The sequence below is a fragment of the Ammospiza nelsoni genome, chromosome Z (assembly GCF_027579445.1).
Source record: "Ammospiza nelsoni isolate bAmmNel1 chromosome Z, bAmmNel1.pri, whole genome shotgun sequence".
NCBI classification, from domain to species: Eukaryota; Metazoa; Chordata; class Aves; order Passeriformes; family Passerellidae; genus Ammospiza; species Ammospiza nelsoni.
Window position 1 is genome coordinate 74,908,464 of NC_080669.1, and position 23,047 is coordinate 74,931,510.

The following is a 23,047-nucleotide window of genomic DNA, read 5'->3' on the forward strand; positions in this document are numbered from 1 at the left end:
GCGAGGCAGGAAGAAGTTAGTTTCTCTGATAATGGAGCAATACATTCTCTTTCTCTGAAAGATTTAGGTGTCCTGTGGCTGCTATCTGGTGCGAACATCTCAATCCTTTATTTAAAAAAAAAAATCCCACATACATAGTTTCTATTTTAACTACAAAAGTTACATTTTAACTACAAAACTACATTTACCGTACCATTAAAATGTTAATACAGCACTACTAATCAATACAACATAATACATATAGTAAATATCTGCGCAGAGTCATATAATATGTACTTTTCACACAAGGTTATTGCAAATGGAGATTTCGGAGGTCCATTTTTATGCGAGCGGCCTCGCTGCAGGGCTGCCACTCCTGACCAGCAGCCCCGTACGCGCCGCCATCTCCGCGCTCCGCAGCCGGGCACGGCCCGCTCTCCCCCGGGCAGGGCCCGTGGGCCGGCCTGACCTCCCCCGAGAGCCGCAATGGTTCGTCCTGGGGCAGGGCGGGCGGGCGGGCTGTGCGCCGTTCGCTTCCGGGTTCGGGTGCGGGCGGGCGCTCTGTGGTTGCTCCTCCCCGCCGGCGCTCTGTCCCGGCGCTCGCGGGCGCTATGCGCAGGCTCAGCCCTTGCCTCAAGATGGCGGCGGTGGCGGATAAACAGAAGCACGAGCACGGGCGGGTGAAGATCGGGCACTACATCCTGGGCGACACGCTGGGTGTCGGTACCTTCGGCAAAGTCAAGGGTGAGCGGGGCCGCGGGGCCGTTGGCGGCCCGTCAGCGCGGCCGGGAGCGCCGCTCGGAGCGGGGCTTGCGCGGGCTGAGCCGCCGGGGTGGGACTGGCGGTCCCGCTGCAGGAGGCAGCGGCTGGGGCAGAAACAGCTTCCTCGTCGGTGCTTGCGGAAACAACCGCTGGGAGCTAAGGGCTGCCTCTGTACAGAACAACACCGGCCATGTAGCGAAAGCAGGGAGTCTAAATCCTCGGAGCTTCGTGTATTGCATTTTGATGCTCCAGTACGAAGTCTCGATGCCCTTGTAAGGAAGGCAAGATTTCTCTCTCTACAGAGAAATAAATTTAAAAAGATGGGCCCGGGATAGTTGGATTAGTTGGTAACACAGCTGATGTGCAGATACGGAAGAACTTAATGTTTAATCTGCTTGACCAGTGGTTGGCAAAGTTTGTTTTTTTCAGCTCATATTTAAACATTTTCCACTGTAGGGCTATGGATGCTATACGGCTTATTTGAAGGCTAGTAGAAATAACGTAGAATTTAAACTTCCCCATAGTGCCATGCACCGCAGATGGCAGGACTGTGCATTAGTTTACACTGTGCCTGCTGCGTTTTTTTGTGAAAACTTCAAATGTTGGGGTAAGCAAATCCAAAAACATCCTTTCTCAAATGAGTAGAGCTAGGCTTAGGCTGTATTCTTCATAAGAGTTGTGCATTTTTTTTTGGGGGGGGGGGTTTTAGAGTTTTTTTTTTTGGTGTTTTAGGTTTTGTTTTTTTTTTTTGTTAACTTAATAGGTGCATTAAAAACTCAGCTTTTTTTCTTCAGTGTGGATAATCCATTGTATGTGCTCTGCACAAGCTCTTTTAGCTATTGACATGTTCTGAAGAAAATTAATAATGTATAGTAAATAGGATGATATTTTGCTCTAGGAAGGCAGTAAAAAATACTAGGAAAGCACAGTCCTTCGAGTCTCTTTTTCAAGAGAAGCTTATAAAAGGGACAGCCCCAGCCATTTGGGAGCAGAGACAAATTCCCCCAGCCCCATCTGGCAGCTGGGGTACCATTTGTTTTCTGTACTGAAATTGGTACTTCCTTGAGTAGAGGAAAAAAAAGTAATGCAGCAGAGGAGCATTAGGTTCTATTTCCTCATGGAAGGATGCCTGCTTGAGGGAAGGGGTCAAAGCTGTGTCTGTTCCGTGGTTTTTTTTATCCAGCACACTGCAGAAGACTAGGATTGACATACTATCAGTGTTCTAGTATGATCCTCAGTTTAGGAGAGCACTGTTGCAGTACTGCTTTTCTTGTCTCCATATGATGTACTGTTGTCTTGCTTCAGCTGTGCTTAATAAAGAGCATTTTATCTATGATGCACTGATTTTCCTCTTGACCACACATTTTCTTCATTTAATACCGGATCTGCAATTGTTTCTCTGTTTTCATAATTTCCTTCTCTGGTGATATGGTTTAATCAATATACATAAGGTGAAAAACATTCACTTCTTGAAATTCAATTAGGATGTACCTTGAGTTCATGTAATTTTGGGGGTCAGGCAAATGGCTAAGTGAACGTTTTATTCTAACAGTGGAGGCAGCCAACTGTTAGAATAAAAAAAATCGAACTGGAAGATCAGTGCTTTACTTGGCAATTGTGAAAGGTCTCCTGCTGTCGCTTTCAGATGAATTCATGCTGCTGGTAGCTGTCGCTGGTGTGATTCTGTCCACTTTATCATTTTCACCTGGCTGTGCCGCTCTGAATGAATTGGTTTACCTGACTCTGCCTCAGATGGGCAGTTGCAGAAATGCTGTTCCTAGCCATCATCTAGACAAAGCTAAAATGTCCCTAAAGTGGAAAGCTGACGTGGCAGAATACTGAATATAAACCAATTGTATGAGACACATTCATGTTCAGAGTTCACTAGGATTCAGTGTAAATTCATCTATTCCTGTTTCCATCAATTTTTTTAGCACTGCCAATGTTTTCTACTGAAACTAGATGCAAACTTATTTCCAGATACTTTTTTTTTTTAAGTTATTTTGATAAAAGGAAGGGTATTAGGGCTCCCAGTGGTCCTTACTGAGACTATAAGGGATGTTACTTAAGGCTCTGAGTACACAATAGTCATTCCAGCTCTCTATATCTAGAGTATCACCACTGTTCTGTATAGACTGCAAACCAAGTGGTCTGGGTCAAGGCAGCAATGACACACCTGGAAATGAACAGGGAAGTCAGTATGGTATCTAATGTTGTGCAGCAAGATGGCTTTGCACAGCACAAACTATTGTTGTTTAGGGTTTTTCCCACGTTAGTGAAAGTATTTGTATAGATCATACTCTTTAAAACTGCTTCCCTCTGAGCTTTGGATTGGCTTTTTGGCCTGCTACAAATAGTTTCATGAAATACAGCATAGCCTTCAGATTACTTTTTTTCTCTAAAAACTTAATGACTGATACCTGTATTTCATAAGTATGTGGTATTTGTCTGCATGGCCTCAAAATAAGTTTTTTTCCATTTGAAGAACTGTTGAACAAGATAGGGACTCTTCCTCCTGTGCTTCTACAGTTAATAATAAGTCATTGCTGCTTTGAGACTCTGTCACTGTCGTGAAAATCTTGATGCTATGCAAAGCCATAGTGAAGTTTGAAGGCAATTAGTATTGTCAGAAAAAAAAAGAAATATAGGCATATACTAGATCTGTTAATTTTTTTTCCCCAGAGATTATTTTGAAAGACTGATAGCTAGTTGAGGATTAGGGTGCATTCCCTTTTATAGGTAAAATTTCCATCAAGTGGTAATGCAAAGTAGATTTCAGGAAGGTAACACTGTCTGCTTATGTTTCTACATGATGTTATCATCTGGGGTGATGCTTTCACTTCTATCCTAATGTTGAATTCAAAAGTGTCTGCAGTCTGTTACCAGTTGGCATCTGCTGTTTTACTGGTAACAGATACCTTGAATTGTATCCAGGAAAAGCTACATGTATCTTAAAAGGCTAGTTTTGTTATAATTTCAAGTTGAATTAAAATAAGCCAAACGTTTCTGAAGAAAATAGAGATTGAATTTGAAATGTCTTAAGCAAGAGAATAGGCTTTTTGGGATCTTTCTGCACTGGCACCGAACCACAGTATGTTCTCATTACAATAATTTATTCAGAGATAGTGGAGTTGAAGAAGCAGAAAATCTTGTTTTCTCCCAGTCAGTGAATAAAATTGAGGCTTGAGGCTCGCAGCTTTGAAGGCTGTGACAGCTAGAGTTGGTTTCAGTCAATTGCAAATGTTACTGTTTAATTGCTTTGAAAGAAAATTGTTTTGAAATGCTCTTTACTTATTTGCCTTGCATGTTGAGCATAGATTGTAGCTAATAAATTACTTTCTAATGTTTTTCTGAGTGCTAAAGGAATTCCGGTCTAAGGTAGACTGACAAATCAGAAATGAAGCAAAGCAGCTTAAAAAGGAGATTTTATAACCCAGTGCATATCAGAACTGTGTATTTGTGTCCTAAGCTGTAGACTTGGTCAAATATGTATGCTACTTACTGTAATAAACACCATCTTAAATGTACTTTGTACAACAAAAGAAGATGCAGATTCATGTGTTTGACCAAAAGGTTTTTGCTTGGTTTCTAAGAAGTTGTTTCTTACTAACAAAAACCAATGTTACATTTTAACTTACTGATTAAAGTTGTAGGGGTTTTTTGGGTGGTTTGTTCGTTTGTTTGCTTTGTTTGTTTTTTGGGTTTCTTTTTTTTTTTCCAATAATCTTGGTGTACATCAGTTCCCATTATAGATGAGCAAAGACTTTGCAATTAGAGTAGTTGCTTTTCTAATTTTTATCATTTTTTATGATGATTCTTTACTCCTGAGTGTTTGAACGTAGGTGATATAATTTGTTTAATTCCTTTAAACTGCAATCACATTTGAAGAAAATAAAGGGAATGTAACTGCTTTGATTGTAAATCTGGTTCAAAGCAAATAATTCTCATACATTTCTAGGCACTCACCTGCCGCTGCTTTGTGGTCTCTCCAGAACTTGCTATGGATTCCAGCTTTGTCCTGCATTCCTCAGTAGTGCAAACATGCCTGGCCAGCACTTTGTTTACTCTGGCCCTTCTGAATTTAGGGGATGTCTTTTCATCCTAATCAGAGCTCTTTTGTTTTTCCATGTGCTAAATGTATCTCAGTGCAGCATTGTGATGATTCTGGGTCTTGGGTAATCCACTGTTCAGTTCCCTACAGGAATTCAGACTGCTTAATTTTATAGGTGGCTGTCTTGTAAGAAAAAGCATGCAGATGCTTGTCATTATCTTCTGCCTCTGCTAAGAACTTCTCACTTGCATTGGTTTTTAGCTTGATATAGAGGCAGAAGGCAGCAGGAAGGTGTATTGTGCTGGAATGAGACTTACAGATCAATGGGTGTTTGTTTATTCTATCCAAATTATCTGTTGAACACAGAAAGATTTTTGTGCATCACTGCTGTTTAATCACAGCTTCCCATGGATATATAAAAATAAATCTTGAAGCCCAGGGCTTATTTAAATTCCCAAGTGAGGGTAGGCACCCAAATGAGTGAGTATTGTGTTCAGCAAGTTCTGTTACAAATGTTTATTCATGTGGACAAGGATAAGCCATGTGTGTGTCTGGAGAATCTGGCTTATCTTTGGAAGGTAGAAGTCAGGGGGGCAAATAAATGGTGATGTTATAATCACTGTGTGTGGCAGCCATGCAGACAGAGAAGCATTCTAGTAAAAGAGATACTTAGCTTCTTGGTGTTCCATCTGTGATCGTGTTTTGGGTTTAAGAAAAATATTCTCATGGATTTTGCTGTGTCTACTCCCAATAGCACTTGCAAAGTTAAGGACTTTGAGAGCGGTAACTAACTGTGAAATAGTTTATATTTTTTTAGTTTCTCTGTTTAAAGAACAGTGAAACCATCCTTAGTTTCTTTTCCACTTCTAGGAATGCATTAGGTTGCATGTTTTTCTTTGTTTTTCTTTGTTTCTGTTCTATTTTTTGTGCATTTCTTGTCACATTTACCACTTATTTAAACAGAATAAAGCTCTGGTGTTAACTGCACAGAATGTGGAGCTGTCAGACTGCTCCAAGGATAGATACATTTTTATAAGTAAACTGATCAGGTACTTACAGTGGTAATTCAGAGCAATTGCTGAAGCAGGCTTCTTGAGGGAGTGATAGGAGTGATCCTTGCAGATGAAGTAGAGGAGGTGCAGGAAAACATGTTTGAGTGGGTTGCCAAGCAAGCCAAAAGCTTGGAGTGACTTACACAGTGAGTGGAAATGCTCTCTAATTAGCAAGGATGGCAGGGTTTGGGGATATGCCTTGCTTTATTTATTTATTTTTTTTAAACCAATATTACAAAAAATGTTATGCTACAAGACTCCTGCTGCTTAGGATTAAGGAATTTCTTACATGTATACATCTTCTAATGATAGAATTGGGGAAGAAATTGGAGTAGGGCTGAAGAAATTCCATATCAGCAGGTTTGCAACCTTCCTAAAGATAATGGGGATAGGTGGAATGCTAGTGTCTTAACTTGGCTACATTCAAAAAGGAGAAACAATGTGTTAGCTGAGCAATTGAAAACCTTGACTAAATACTTCCTTGTTTCTTGCAGTTGGAAAACATGAGCTAACTGGGCACAAGGTTGCTGTGAAGATCCTGAATCGACAGAAGATTCGCAGCCTTGATGTTGTAGGCAAAATCCGCAGGGAGATCCAGAACCTCAAACTCTTCAGGCATCCTCATATAATTAAGCTGTAAGTTTTGCTTACTGTAATCAAGCTTACTTAGGTAGTAATCTCTTTTCGCTGTCACTGCTCTGAAACACATTTAAAGGGCAATACTACAAACAGTAGTATTACTTATTATTATAAGGATATTTATCTTGTCAGAAAAGTAACCAGCTTCAAAGTATCAACTGTGCCCTCTGTAATGTGTTTTTACAAAGCTGGGTTTTACTGCGGGCTGGAGAATTTCCATTAGATCTTTGCTTAGACATTCTTTGGACAGGTGTATGAAAGGTAATGACATGACAGGTATTTCTGGTAGCAGTCATCTCTGAATTTAGTGGCTACTTCAGTTTTTTTTTTTCTGTTTATGTTTGATTGTTTTCCCCCTGCTTGGAAAATGAGTTACTAAGAGCAAGAGTGTAAAGGTCATTTCTATAGCAAGTTTATTACGTCTTTTCAAAGTGTTTTTAGTGATGTGCTGGTCATTGATATGTTTTTTCAGTGTAGGTGATGCTCTGCAACATTTTTCTGAATTAAGGATGTAAAGTTTAATAAATATGATTGCTATTTCAGAAATCTTTAGTGTAGTGGCTACCCTTTGTCTAAATGTAGTATTTAAAATATGCCTGATTACATCTGTTAGTTGATCAATAGTTCATCAGTGATTTCAGAGTAAAACTATGTCCCAGAGTAGACCCCTCATGTCTCGTCTGTGGTAATAAATTATAAGTAACATTGATTTTCTTTGACTCTAATTTCCTGTTAAAATATTCTGCACTTTCAGAGTGTGGGTGACTTCTGTTGTCTTAGTCATGATGTGGGTGGTTGTTTTGTTGGTAGAATTTTGTCTACCCCACTGTCACTGGCAGATGCCACGTTTCTGCACTCCCTTTAATTGAGCAACAGCTATTACACTGAAGCTAAATTACACTGTGTAAGGTCAACTCACCCACTTCTTCAGTGAGCTAGTTTTCAGAAGGCTGTTGAGCTGATTTGTCAGCAGAATTGATAGTGCTTTCAGTTAATCTGTGAATGGGTCCAAAGGGCATACCCATAGCCAGAACAGAATAGGGAGTGTCAGTGCACCAAGTGACATACCAAGGTGAAAGAGGAATGTGTGCTTGTTACACATTCCTACACATAAACTGAAGCCAGTTTAGCAGATTTGAGATGACAGTTTCTTTCTCAAGGAATCACAGGGAAAATTTTTTTCTTTTGCATGTGGAATGCTGTAAAGAGAATAAATGAAATAATTTTTAGGTAAGGATATTAGAAAAAAAAAAATTTCTTAAATTTTTATTTTGTCCTTAAACTTGTTATTTCAAAGCTTCAAAGTTGTGTTTTTAGAATATAATTGAAGTAGAATGATAAAAGTATAACAACCAGAGATCAATACTCTTAATATTCATAATTATTAAGAGGAATTTTTTCCTAGTCTCGAAGTACACTTTTTCATTTATGGCAAATAAATTTTTTTGCATGTTGATGTTGAAAAGTGTGTATTTTTGCAGTACTAGCAAAGTCCTTTTGAAGTCCCTTTTCACTGCATCAAGCTGTTGATGAGGCAGCACTGTCTTACACAGTCTTATAGTCTTAAAGAAATCACTTGTCCCTCTGAAAGAGCAAAGACTGATATTCCTAATATGGATTACAGATTTTCTGCTAGTCTTTGCAAAGATGGTATCACATAATGAAAGGAAGGTAAAAAGCTTCTGAGAAATATTGTCATTCCAGTAGCTGTAGATTGATTGCAACTATTTTAAAGTGTATTTTTTATCTGATTTTTTGTATGACTTCGGTTTTAACCAAATGTAGCTAGTGTTTTACTGAGTGCGTAGACTAATAGATACCTTCTCTTATCAGGTACCAGGTCATCAGTACACCTACTGACATTTTCATGGTGATGGAATATGTTTCAGGAGGAGAACTGTTTGATTATATCTGTAAAAATGGAAGGGTAAGAAGTAGTCCAGCTCTGTAAATCACGGACTTGCATTCTGTTATTGCATTTGCAATGTTCCAGTGTCACTCCACACTGAGGGGACAGATTTTTGGGCATCTTTTTGGGTATCTTTATCAGAATGGTACAATAAAAAGTTTTCTTTTCTCAAAAGAATATTATGATTAGTGTAGCACAAGATTTATAATTAGAGTAGCACAGGATTTCTATGAGCAGAATGAATATACTATAATTTATAAGTAGTGTAGTACAGAAGTTTTACACAACCTAATTTGGGGTGTCTATTCCCCTAGACCCTCTGTACATCTGGTCAAATCTTAAAGCATATTTTGCTGTATTCATATAACAGTCACAGTCTAGCCTTGAAAGTCTAGAAAGTCTAGGGATGAACTCAAGTTCAGAGGAAGCAGAGGGTGCTGGAGGGGTCTGTGGCCACTGAGAAGTCCCAGGTTTCATTCCCATTTAGGACTCATAGCTGGTGTTAAAGACATCAAACTCTGGCTGCTGTTGCAGTTCCGTATGCCATGACAGTCATCCATGGCTCTGTGCCTGAGGACTAAAGGCTGGTAATGCAGCAGATAATCAGCCTGGCACCTGGGAATCTTGAGGCTGGTGGGGAGGGGAAGAAGAAAAGGGAAGAAGAAAATTGGTTTATTTGTTTCACAGGACCTCCAGGACCTGATAATGAGGCAGAGGGGATGAACACATGACTTGCATGGTCACAGAATGGTGGCTTGCCTCACTAAGTGGCATTAATTAAGCTAACCACATTGTCGTGGGCTGGGAGCAAGGGGTATTGGTTACACCTTGTTAAATGTGGGTGTGTTTTCTTGTATTCAGTTTCAATTTTGCTGCTATCAATTAAAATATATTTTTTGACTTTTTTTTTTTTGAAAGTAGAAATGGTTATATGTTAACACATTCAAAATCTTCATGTGTGACTTTGTCATAGCATTGTTCCTTTCTACTAATCTGTTAATTTACAGTGGCTGGGAATAAACCAGATGGATATGTACCCAATTGGAGGAGCTGAAAATTGTTTCTTTATATATCCCATTATTAGAAAGTGACCATTGTCCCCTTATTACTGTCTTCTACTATTAGAACAGCTTGCGTGAAAAATCTGAAGTCCCTTTTTACAGACTAGATATGTAGAATACTAGAGTTGCTGGGACAAACTGATATGGATTATGGGTCTTTGTATGAAATACCCTCCTAAGTCTGCTGTTTGTGACCAGCTGCTGAGAGCATAAATAGCATCTGAAGTTAATAATTTCTGTAGCATTTTGCATTTCAGCAGCTTTTGCCAGCTTAAGTCTTGCACTGTGCTTAAATATCAAACTGATGATTCCAGTTATACAAAGCTAAATGTTTCAGTGCTTATGTTTCTATTTAGTGAGCAATTTCAAAAGTGTCAATAAGAACTTCCAGTGACTTTCTGAGTAAGTGGGTATGTTTTGTTTGAGTCAATTTACAGCTGTGGTACAAACAAACATGGTATAAGATATGAAGCTGCTTGCTACTAGTTCTGATAGAGTATCTATAAAGCTATATAAATTATCAAATGATAAGTATAATTTAGAGTTATATATAGTTATACATAGTTTAGGTAATGGGAAAGTTTCCTCTGGCTAGTAAAAATGAAAAACAAGTTAACTTCCACTGTCTCTTAATTATTTAAAATCTTTGTCTGTTGTAGCTTGATGAGAAGGAAAGTAGACGTCTGTTTCAGCAAATTCTTTCTGGTGTGGATTACTGTCACAGGCACATGGTAGTGCATAGAGATCTGAAGCCTGAAAATGTGCTTCTTGATGCACACATGAATGCTAAGATAGCTGACTTTGGTAAGTATTGCTTTATTTTTCTATCTGATTGCATTTCTGGTGTTAGATCTTGTTAATAACAAAAGGAAATGTTAAACAAAGTATGTATAGTTTAATATCTGTGTGGTGGGATACAACAGAGGAACATAAAGAAAATAGATGTAAAGCAAAATAATGTTCTTGCACATTTATTGAACTTGTTTTCATTTCAAGCTTTCTTGCTTTCTCTTGAGGTATTTTCTGTGACTGGCTGAAATTGTGAACTGATTAGTTTGGTTTCACTTAACAATATTTTGTCTGAAATGCTAAGTGAACTTAGTTTCTGACCTTCTTCAAAACTCACTCCTTTTTTGTTTCACCATCTGTAAAATGAGATGCTTAGTTCTCCTGGAAGAACAGTGCAGGGGCAGTTCATCATCTTCAAGAAGCTACAGTGTTAGAGAAAAATACACTAGTCTTCCTGATTTGTTTATGCCAGCTTTTCATGTCACAGCTGCAGAGAAGCCTTGAAGCTGGGTCTTGGAACCATCTGAGTCAGGAAACCTCACCTGACTAATCACATATAAGCGTAGTAAGGGGGGTATCCATATTGATGTGTCATGACAGATCTCTGTAGACATTGTGGATAATACCTGTAAGTCTCCTGTGAAAGGTGTTAGGTAATGCTGAGTATGCAAAGTATGTTTTAAAAGTATGGTGTTCAACTGTGTGGGCCCTGGAAATCATACTGGTTTCTCATGTGAAGAAATTATTTGGGTGAAATGGCTCACATGGTAAAGAAATGAAGTTCAGTAACTTACAAAAACATCTTCCTGTAACTTAGTGTCAGTAAAACTGTAGCACTCATTTATTCATGAGCGGTGTATTAAACAAGAGCTTAATAAAAGTTTTTGTTTGTTAGAATATGAAAGCTAGCCAAGCTGTACTCTTTCCCCTCCACATTCCCTGCTGACCCATAAAAGGGCATAATTTGTTCTTGAGATTGAGTTCTTTGGTTTATGGTAGTCTTGATCATGCAGCCTCACTGAGGAAACGAGGAGAAATTTTCTACAGCTGTTAGACTATACTGAGTGCTGGTGAATGCAGGTGGCCTGGTTCTAAAGCACTTACAGAGTATCTGAAAAGCAAATTACTAAACTGCCATGATGCAGGAACCAGGTGCATAATGTACAGGTGTAAATTGTAGTAAATTCATGTTTACTCCTAAGTGACGTTTACTCCTCATGTTTACTCCTTTCTTCTGTGTAACCTCTAACAGAATTTTAGGGAATCCTCTGGTAGCATTTCCCACTTTGGCATTTTAGAAGCAAATAGGAATTTTAGTACTTTCTTGTTAATGACCAAAATCCTGTCTTGCTATACTGTTTCATCTCCCTTTGAGCAACTTTTTTCTCTGTCATGCCTGTGTCATCCAAATTTAGCTGTTCTAGTTAGGGCTAAATATGTTCTCAAATATCTCTAGGCTGTGGGCAGTAATGGATTGATGTTACTCGGATTTCTGATAAAATACATGGAGGATTATGTGGCATGCTCATATAAAATTCCATAATTCCAAACAACGCTATTTCTTAACTGGAATAAATCTGTTAGTTTTCTAATTTGAATCACTAGTGGTTTGTTCTAGGTGCTATATGCAGTGTGAAATAATTTTGCTCCCTCAATTTTTAGTAGTTACTCTTATACACTTTCAGGTCTATCAAATATGATGTCAGATGGAGAATTTTTAAGAACAAGCTGTGGTTCCCCTAACTATGCTGCACCAGAAGTAATTTCTGGAAGGTAGTTTCTTTTATATTGGATACACGTATGCATGTACTTCTGTCATGTTGCTACTTGATGTTAAAGGGTACAAAAGTAGTTCAGCTGACAAGCTTTATGCTGAGAAACTGAGGGCTGATATTGGTATTGATAATTTTTAAAATGTTTAAAGCTTCTGTGAGCTAGCTTTGAATAGTTCCTGTAAGGTAGAGGTGAGATGTCTAATGCCCCAAATGTGTTGTGTACACTCTGCCTGAATTGCTGTAAAAATCTCGTGTACAGCTGAGATCTTGGAAGCTGAGGTGCAGAGTTTCAGGCAGAGTCTGCTGTGAAGTTGAGTATCAGTGAAATGCATGCTGCAGAGTAGATACTAATTTTGGAGGTAACTTCCCTTTTTGTAAACCATGCTTGTCAAATCTGCTTTCAGCTACCTACTCTAATATTGCCTCTTGTTGATTGGAGGCCAGATGTCTCTTTTATTCTGGCAGGGGCACAGAATATGTGACATGTTCAGCTATATGGACTTGTCTTAAACTTTTCAGCCACAATTTGGGGGATAACTGACTTTGCACAGATTCTCTATAACATTGATAGCAATATATAACATGGGCTTTCTTAGTAGTAGATGCATGTTTCTTTCAATTTGCCATTGTGCAAAATTGCATTATGGATTATTGTTACACATTAGACAGGAAAACTTTACTTGTCCTCTCTTATATATTAGAAAGGGAAGAGTACTGAGGTTCAAGGGAGCTACAGGATAGAACTGAAATGGTATAGTGCTTGCAAAATCAGTTGTCCTGACTTCACATGCTTTTAATTACTGTGAGACAATGGAAAAATGACAGAAAACATATCTAAATGTATTAAACACAAATCACTAATAATTTTTTTTTTTCACAGGTTATATGCAGGTCCAGAAGTAGATATTTGGAGCAGTGGAGTTATTCTCTATGCTTTGTTATGTGGAACACTTCCATTTGATGATGATCATGTGCCAACCCTTTTTAAGAAGATATGTGATGGTATCTTTTATACCCCTCAGTACCTGAATCCATCTGTAATTAGTCTTTTGAAGCACATGCTGCAAGTGGATCCAATGAAAAGAGCAACAATCAGAGACATTAGGTAAAACGCTGATGTCTGATCACAACATGCTGGAATTACAGTAGCACAAATATGCAGAACAAAGAAGTTATTCATAGAGCTTGTCCATATTTTCTAGACTGAGATGAAAAATTCAGGTTGTGATGGCTTGGTTTTAGCTCTGATAGTGCTGATCTGCAGTAGACAATTAAGTATCTATTTGGAGATCATAGTAAAACAAATTATTTATACTATATATGGAAATTCTGAGATACTTTAGGTTTAAGACTGCCATAGCAAAGCTGTTTACTTGCATAATGGTTTGCAAAAATTACAGTATATAGACTTATCTGGGGGAAGAAAATTGTCTTTGCTGTTAGGAACTAGTGCTCTCTACTGTAAATGTCTCTTTAATCTGATAACTACTGGTTTTATTCATATTTCTTCAGAGTCTGAAAAGTTATTTGTTAAAACTGTGAATATGCCACATGCAAGGCAACAATTTCTAGCTTCAAAGCACTGGCATGAATTTGTGTATGAATGGTAAATACTTCACCAAGTACTGACAAGTTAAAGTTTGTAGTTAGAGAGAGGCGTCATGGGCTCCAGATTCCAAGAGATAATTCTGGAGCAGTTGATTGTGTTGACAAATGTGCGCTGGATCAAATTAAATAAAGGTAGCTGGGACAAATGTACTTTATGCAGCAGCTTAATTTTCTTCGCAAGAAGCTCTAAGGAAAGAGTGTTGCTATACTACCATAGTGAAAAAGCTGCTCCTTTTAGGGTTGGAAGTTAGGAAATGAGCAACCTCAGTTGTCTTAAATAAATAGTTTGTGGTAAAGGAGTGGTGTGAAACAGATGTTGAAAAATGTTGGTTACAGAGCATGGCTGGAATTTGAATCTGGAACAGCTCTGTCCTATTACCCATATGACATGTCACCTCACAGTTTAAAGGACAAACTGAGTTTGTTTGAATACCTTAATTCTTCTAGGGGTTTGTATGTATGTTCATGCAAGGGGAAAGGCCTGGTGCCATGAACAGTAACAGTATTCCTCTGGGTTCAGTCATCCCAGCTATGGCTGAGTCTATAGCTGTTGTGATATGGGAAAAATATTCTTCTGCTTCCAAATGGACTGTTTTTCTGATTAAACTATATTTTGCTCAGCACGTTCCTGCTGAGGCACAGTGTTCTCAGGATCACACTGAGTGGAGTTTAGTTCACTGTGCTGGTTTGGGCTGGAATAGAGTTGAATTTTTTCACAGTAACTGTGTTTTGAATTTAGTCTTGGTAACAGATGGATGTTGTAGTTACTGCAGAGCAGGGCTTGCACAGAGACAAAGTCTTTTCTGCTTCTTACACTGTCCTAACAGAGCAGGCTGGGGGTGCACAAGGAATTGTGAGAGGACACTGCTGGAGCAGCTGACCCCAGCTGAGCACAGGCATTTTCCAAACCATGTAGGTTTATAGTCTGCAGTGAAAATAAGAGGAAGGCTGATGGGGCTGGTCTGCTGGTCATCAGACATTTTGTGATGAGCAGTTGTTTTTATCTGCATTACTTGTCTTTCTTGGGTTTCCTTTTCACCTCTCTTGTGTTTTTGGATTTTTTTTCTGCTTAGAATTTTTTTTTTTAATTCTAATGATGAAACTGGTTTTTATCTCAACCCTTAAATTATTTGCACTTCTACTCTTCTGGTTCTGCTCATCTCACTGGAGAGGACCAAGCAAGTGGCTGTGCGGTGCTTAGTTGCTGGCTGGGTTTAAAGCAGTTGTAACCATCCTGTTTGGTACCCAGTATGGGGCTTGAAGGTGTTGAGTTAAAAACAGATTTGAACAGAGCATATTAGATAAAATAATTATAAATTCTGTCTGTATAATGGTTCTTTGTAAGACTATTGATTTTTCTGTTCTCAATATTGATTTATAGGATCTCTTCCATGTTCCATTTTTTGCTGTACGTGTTGAAGATTTAGGAGACTTTTTGCAATTTGCTGTGCTATGTAGTGCTTTGTGACTTTTTGGGGAGGTGGTTTTGTTTTGTTTTTTTGTGGTTTTTTTTGGGTTTTTTTTGGTTTTTTTTTTTTTAATTAGAACATTGGCCTTGAGCTTCATCTGGTATTTGGGCTCTCTACTGCTACTGAAGCTGTGACTGTCCTTTGAGTACCATCTTAGGGAGACAATTAACAATTACATATCTTTGTCCAAGATTTTTTTTTTGAGCAGCAAATACAGAATGGCACCTTCGCTACATTCTTCTGTGATGTTTTCTCCCTCATTGCCATAATTTCAGTATCTTGAAAACCTTGGGCAGTCAAAATATTTGTACTGGTATTTCTTAGGAGCATAATTTAGACTTTTTTTGGAAGATTTACAAGCTATTTTGGAACATCTCCCAGGCCTCATAGCAGTGTGGTTATGTGTCGTAAGGCACGTGGGAAAAAATGTGCAGGTAGGACATGATAGAAATGGCATTTTATGATGAAGTGATAGAATGTTTGAAAGAATGATGCTGTTGCAAACAGGCCCAGCTAATTAACACTGTGCTGGGACATGGCCTGCTCCTGTTGAACATTGCTCAATACTAACCAGCACCCTCAAGGAGAAGATGGGATTTTTGAGTCTGAAAACATATCAACAGACACTTTGGCTAGGACAGAAACCCAGCTTTCAACTATATCACTTGCTCCTATAACTAAAAGTAAACACCCAAAGAAAAAGTAATTTTGTTTGGTCAGGAATGAAGAAGCTTCTAGAAGGGAACAGGAGAGGGAATCAGAAGGATCAGCTCTTTGTGCAGCAAAACAGTTACAAGAACAGGAGGAGGAAGGTACTGAAATTATAAATGAGAAAGTAACCACCTGATTCCTATCACTAAGCAATTTGTGAGATAACAAAAACATTTTTCTCAGTTTCCTGCAAAATGTCTAGTAAAATCTTGTGCAGGCAGTGCTTATTTTATGTACTGTTTCATTGTCTGTGCTACAAGGGTCTTGGATTGGCAACCATTATTCTTTCTTCCAGCACAGACTAAAATTAATTTTATATTTTAAAGGAATTTCCTGTTAAAGATGTTTTCTTTACTTATGTATACTCAGATTTTTTTTATTTTTAAATCTAGGGAACATGAATGGTTTAAGCAGGATCTTCCAAAATACTTGTTTCCTGAAGATCCATCATATAGCTCTACCATGATTGATGATGAAGCCTTAAAAGAAGTGTGTGAGAAGTTTGAGTGCACGGAAGAGGAAGTGCTAAGTTGTCTGTACAGCCGAAATCATCAGGATCCTCTGGCTGTTGCTTATCACCTCATTATAGATAACAGAAGAATAATGAACGAGGCCAAAGACTTCTACTTGGCCACAAGTCCACCAGATTCTTTTCTGGATGATCACCACCTGTCTCGCCCTCACCCTGAACGAGTGCCATTTTTAGTAGCTGAAGCACCACGCCCTCGCCACACCCTTGATGAGCTGAATCCACAGAAGTCAAAGCACCAGGGTGTAAGGCGGGCTAAATGGCACTTGGGGATACGGAGTCAGAGTCGACCAAATGATATCATGGCTGAAGTTTGTAGAGCAATTAAACAACTGGATTATGAATGGAAGGTAACAAAATAAATTACCTTTACAGCAAACAACAATGCATTTTGGTTTGACCTGTGTAATTACATAGCCCAGACAACCGAAACTGTTTTTGTATTCTGGCATTAATCTCATGTGCCTGTGCTGTCGGTGTTTGCTGTGCCAGAAGGGTGTTGGGGGGAGAATGTACATGCTGACAGGGAAAAAAAAGCTAAAATTTTCTCTTGGGGATGCAGGAATATATTTCTCTTGGCTAAAAAAAAAATCCCAATAACCCCCAAGTCCAACAGGCAATGAAGTCTGAAATCACTTGATAAATACTAGTGAGTTGAAAGGACAAAAACAGTATGCAGTGATTTTCAAGCAGTTATGGTTAACTGACTCAAATCTCTTCCATACTAGGTTGTAAATCCATACTATCTGCGTGTTCGGAGGAAGAATCCAGTAACAAGTGCATATTCCAAAATGAGTCTCCAGTTGTACCAGGTGGACAGCAGAACATACTTACTGGACTTCCGTAGTATTGATGGTATGTGAAGAGTTACTTAAGTTAATTGAGTTCTAGGTGAAATCGTTCTATCTGCAAACATGTCATCATTTACTTATTTAGAAGTGAAGTAAGTGTTGCCCTTTTTTTTATTTTAAATCAATCTAACATGTATTAGTGTTTCCTTATTCCTTCCTGGACTAGTGTCCCTGTGATATGTGCTTAGTTGCTGCATCTCATTTGCTTTTTTGCTATGTCAGCTCCTGAGGAGCTCTATTTTTTGTCTGCATCAGAACCAAAACAGTAGTGCAAAAGGGACAGGATTGTTGGAGGAGAGGCAACTTAGGCTGCCTTTGGAGCCTTACCCCAAATTTAAACATTAATTCAGATCGGAAGTAAGCATGTGAACAGTGTTTTCTAGTGAAGATAAGTGTGACATCTAGGCATTTAAATTTGACTTGGACTGTACCTCGTTGTACTGGGTCTGACTGAGATGGAGTTAATTTTCTTCCTAGCAGCCCACATGGTGCTGTTTTGGATCTGTGACTAAAACAGTACTGAAAACACACTGGCATAGTATCCAGCCTTTCTTTTTCCACACTACTGTGTTGGGAGGGGAGCAACAGCTCTGCAGAGCTGAGCCATATTGAACGAATGGATGTTCAATGCCATATTATGTTATGCCTAGCAAAGAAAGGGCTTGTGGGGAAGGTAACCGTGAGACTGATTGGGCATCAGCCTGCTTGGAGATAGTGAGAGGTTGCCTTTGCATCACTTTCCCCCCCAACACCTTACTTAAAACTCTTTATTTCTACCTGTGAGTTTTCTCACTTTTGCCCTTCCAATTTTCTTCCCCTTTGCTCTGAGATATCAGCTGTAAGGCAAAGTTAACCCACCAGTTCTACTAACAGGTAAAATTTGAGGTAGGAATTTTGTGCTCGAAGGAACTAAAATCTTGAAAGCATATAGTTTAACCTGTACAAAAATACATTTTATGGAGTGACAGTAGAACAGTATACAAAGCCTGGTTAGATGAAGTGAGCATAGGAGCTAAAAGAGACCGAACACTTGTTTATGGGCATAGTAGACTAAAGGAAAGTTACCTGCTGCCACTGGTGTAGATGACATGCCTAGGAAAACATTGTGTGGAAAAAAGGAATTTTTTTTTGACTGCTTAGAGCTGTGCAGCTCTGGGAGGGCAGCCTGCTACAATTCTGGTTTCCACTTTTGAGGAAATAGAACAAATCTGTGCCCTTGGGTTTTATCTCCTCCAGTAGTTAAACTGATCTGACATTCCTTCTCTCTGCCATAGTTAATGGTTCTTTGTTCTTTTAACAATTTGTAAATTTAAGTAGCTTTGTGTAAAAAAGAGGTATTGCCTTTTCACCAATTTCTCCTGAAATAATTTTCAGGAGCCAGCTTAGAGCCAGGTTAATGTTCAGTATTTAAAATAAGAATAGAGATGCTTCATCAGAACACTACTATTAAAATGAAATTATTTTCTCTTCATACTGAAGGTAGAGATCAGTTGCTGCAGCCTAAATATACATTCTATGGTAAAAAACTTTCAAAAGAGAAGAATAAATGAGTGAAGATGCTAACAAGTATAATGTTGTAATGAATTATCATAAAATACAAATAATAACAATTTATAAATACCCAAAAGAGAACAAAAATAGAATAAAAATAAAGTAGATTGTAGAAAAAACATCTGCAAACTGCTATTGAACTTAATCTTATGATGCTGACCTGGTTTTGTTTTGAGTAACCTAAATTGAACAGTTGGCTGCTGAAAGCAGTTCATGAAAAATACAACTAGTATCTAGTTCTAGTCTAAACTAGGTGTAAATAGTTCTGAAGTACGGTTCAGAGCGCAGAAAGAATTAGCATAAGAACATTTGCTGTTGTGCTACTATGTATACGAGCTTTTATTTTGTATCAAATGCTGTTTGCAAAAGCTGTTCACTTATTAATCAAGATTTTAAAAGACAAGATATTGAAGTGTGAGAAGGGTGATATTTGCTCTTCCTAGAACTGAATTTTTTTTTTAACCAAATTTTCCTCTTCTCTTCCCTTGTTTCCAGATGAAATTGCTGAAGCGAAGTCTGGGACTGCAACTCCACAGAGATCAGGTTCTGTGAGCAACTATAAATCTTGTCAAAAAGATTCAGATGCTGATGCTCAAGGAAAATCTGCGGATACATCCCTTACCTCATCAGTCAACTCTTCGCTTGACTCTTCTACAGCTGACGTAACTCCAAGACCAGGGAGTCATACAATTGAGTTTTTTGAGATGTGTGCAAATCTTATTAAAATACTTGCACAGTAATTTTGAAGATGGGCTTATTTCTTTTAGAGCAATAAGCATGCCTAAATCATAGGAATCATAGATGCTTCCAATTATAATCAAGTGAAATTAACTAAGGCGCTGAAAAAGCTAGCCACAGAATGCAACTTGCACGGGGATAAAAATTATGGGCAGTTAACATGTATTATTTTGAAGCTGGAGTGAATTCTGATTGCCTGCTGTCCAATAGCATAACACAGGTACAGGAAATAAGATGCCCTTTGGGTAGCATTTGTAACATTTTACCTGGAGTGCAAAATAGGCTGCCTATAACATTTAAGCTAGATGGACCTCCTTGTTTTTTTATCTAGTTATACATATATCTGATGCACTGTAAGTTAACATATACGTCCTAGTTCAGTGATCTTAGTATGATTTGTTGGTCACCCTCTACAGTTGTGACTGATACAGAAGTATCAGCATCTCCTGACAGATGTTAATGTGTTAAAACTGCTATGTTTCTCCCCCCTTATTTGACAAAAAATAATAAAGAATGTGATGATGTGTTATAATGTACTACTTCTAACAAAAAGTGTTATTAAATGCATGCAAATCTGGCCAGTTGGAAATGTGTAGGTGCTCTGTAATTGAGGGTGAAAACTCTGGACAGTGAGTAGAATGATTGAGTCCATAACAGTGGCAGAAAACTTAATGCTGAGAAGATGTGGCATCCCATGGGCTAAACCAAAATGTTTCTTTGTGGAGAACTGATCAGGGAGCTCCTCCTTATCTGTACACGTTATCTTAGTGTGGTAGCAGCACAGCAGCTCCCCACTGTAACTGCAGACCAAGAATCCTTTTCCTTAGAAACATGTCCCTGGAGTTAAGAGCAGAGCCTAAGGACTGTTTCATGCTATTCCAGAATCTGAAATTTACAGGGTTTTAACATATATGTTTATACTTTGATACAGCTGGTTATCACCTTAACTTATATTATATAGTATTCAGTATGAAGTGAAAACCACATACACAGTTTTAATATTTCCCAGGCAACCTGTGTAGGAAACTTAGCTATTTAACTGAATCAAACAGTCTAACTTTTCAGTTGAACATTGAAAACTTGTCATGACAACTTGAGTGCTAGAGTTTTTAATTGTAGATTGCAATTATCCATAATAAAAGTCATTCTGCATTTATGATTTTTGCAGCAGTTCAGGAAAAAAACTGAACTTTGTATGTTAAAATCACAGGTAGTACTTGCATGAATATCTTTAGTCTCTTTAAATTGGATATAATTAGCCATGGTTTGCATTCAAGACTTAATGCTTGCCTCAAAATAAAATTCATGACCTACAGAGTTTCAAAGGTTGCTCCCCCAGGAAGAGGCTGGAACTTCCAGGCATTACTGAGCAGTGAAACCTGGACTCTTCACATGGGTGGAAATTCTTGCCAATGGCAGAGATTTTATCCATGGGAAACTGCTAGCTACAGATGTAGGGACAGTTAAATTCTGGCCAGCTGGCTGCAGCTCAGAAATTTGCATGCACAGAATCTGAAGAAACATAAGGCTGTTTTGAAGCCCCTGAACTGCTGTATTTTGAACTGGGTGATAGTGAGGTCTGTCTCAGAGGTGGGTACAAGTTTACAACTTCATTTTTTTATCCTCACGTGTCACAGATGGTCCCTGTAGGGACATTGGCTGTATCACTGTACTTTAAATCTTTGGAAGATTTTCCAAAGTGGAAGTTAGTATCAGAAGTTGAGCCCCAAAATTTTAGGATGCCAATGTGAGGGACCAGTTGCAAATCCTACAAAGAAGTCCTGTCTTTTGTCTGGTATGAATTGGTACTGATGTACTGAATAAATCAGTGTGTTCATTTTTGTTACCCTTTATTTTGGAATTAAGTACTGCACTTGTATAAACATTACAAACGCACAGGTTTTTAAATTGTATCAATTCCTCATCTGGAATTGGTTTTGGGATCACTTGCATGTATTGAACTATTTATAAATGTTATCTGCTCCTTGTAATGCTGACAACACATGCAAGGTGTAAAGATGCAAAATAGTTCTTAATTTTATATACCTTTTCAGCCCTCTTGTGCTTTAAGACAACCCTGGTTTGTCCTTAGTTTTGGTATCAGGAAGTTAAAACAATTTTTGGCAGAAGTGTACAATATATGTAGTTGTAAATAAAAGTGCATTTTTATGGTAGATCAATTTTGATGGCCAAAGGTTTTCTGATTGAATTGAGATTTTTATAGGGAGAGGGGGAAGGGTAGAAAGGGACACTAACAACCCAGTTGAACCCAGTTGCCTGTTGTGTGATTTTCTTATGCTTTGTAGATCTTGCTGTTGAAATTGCTTTCTTCACATGTTCCTACTGATCTTGCAGACCTTTAGGATTGCACTAGAAGCTGCCAATAGGCTGTGAAATGAAACTTCACTGAGAGAGCTGCCAGAGTTGTAAGGCAGCTTATGCAGATACACAAATTGGTAAAGTGTGTTACTCTGTATTCCCAAGCTTACTCCTGATGGAGTACAATGAGTTACCTTGTCTTTGTATTGTAATTTTTTCAGTAACATGGATGAATCTGGGCTGTCCATGTGCAGTATAAATCAATAGGAATGGATAAAAATTCATCTTGGTGGTGCAATATGAAGAAAAAAAATCCTTTCATGTTTGTCTTGATATGAGTGTTTAATACAAACTTCGAACTAAATTTTATTTTACCAGTTGATTACCATTGTAAGATACAAAGTTCTGTTCTTTAACAAAGATGTGCCTACTTCCTGTTAATTTCTTTTGACAAAGCTGAATGGCAAAAATGCTTGTTTCTAACTGTGTAACTTTTTAACCTTTCAAAACTAAAAACTAAGTAAACATAAAATACTGAACCATCTTGTTTGAAACTGTGTGTTTGCTGTTTTCTATTGTTATATGTAAGTGGACAAGAACTGTTATGCTCGTTTTAAAAGCAACAGCTATTACAATTATAGAAAAAGCAGCAACGTGACAAAAATGTCAGCAGATTTCCCAGCTGGCCAGGCCGGTGCACTAGCTGTGCTCGCCTGATCCGACTGAGCTTTTCCCCCTCGATCTTGTGAACTCTTGCGGCAGAAAAGGAATTCGAGATGGAACAAACCCTGATCGCGTCTTTTGTGCCCCTGTGGTGATGCGCCTCCTCTGGCATCTTCACTCAGCCTTTCCCTCCCACCACGGATGGGGCTTTTCGCTTGGTATCGGTCCCTGCAAGCAGGGACCAGTTTTAAACACTGCCGCCCTGCAGTTCTAAACCCTGTCTTCTCTTTTTGTTTAAGGTTTTTTTTTGTTTGTGCTTGGGGTTTTTTTGTGGGGGAGAGGGGTTGAGGTGTTTTTTTTCTTGTTTGGGTTTTTGTTGTTGTTTTGTATCGGGCTTTTAAAATGCATTTATGGTTTCTGGAGTGTGGTGGGACTTGTTTTTTTTTGTTTGTTTTTTTTTTTTTTTTTTTTTTTTTTATTTTATTTTGTGTGTGTGTGTGTGTGTGTTTAGTTGTGGTGGTGGTTTTTTCCCCCGTGTAAAAAGCCGTGCTTGTGAGCCTGGCGCACTGCTCCTTAGGGGCCTTCCCGGCC

At 38.5% G+C, this 23,047-nt stretch overlaps 1 protein-coding gene across 3 annotated transcripts; it reads left to right on the top strand.

The window, feature by feature from the left end:
* Positions 1-523: 523 nt before the first annotated feature.
* Positions 524-22,347, top strand: PRKAA1 (protein kinase AMP-activated catalytic subunit alpha 1). Of its 3 annotated transcripts, XM_059492192.1 has the most exons (10): positions 696-723; positions 1,266-1,348; positions 6,339-6,480; positions 8,317-8,410; positions 10,113-10,257; positions 11,928-12,015; positions 12,898-13,122; positions 16,198-16,684; positions 17,063-17,189; positions 19,232-22,347. In XM_059492192.1, the coding sequence occupies exons 2-10, from the start codon at positions 1,270-1,272 to the stop codon at positions 19,474-19,476; spliced, it is 1,632 nt and encodes a 543-aa protein (XP_059348175.1). In that variant the 5' UTR covers positions 696-723; positions 1,266-1,269; the 3' UTR covers positions 19,477-22,347. The 3 variants fall into 3 exon arrangements, with proteins under 3 accessions (XP_059348174.1, XP_059348175.1, XP_059348176.1); XM_059492191.1 differs by lacking the exon at positions 1,266-1,348 and having other exon boundaries at positions 524-723; XM_059492193.1 differs by lacking the exons at positions 696-723; positions 1,266-1,348; positions 6,339-6,480; positions 8,317-8,410; positions 11,928-12,015 and having other exon boundaries at positions 10,164-10,257.
* Positions 22,348-23,047: the final 700 nt, after the last annotated feature.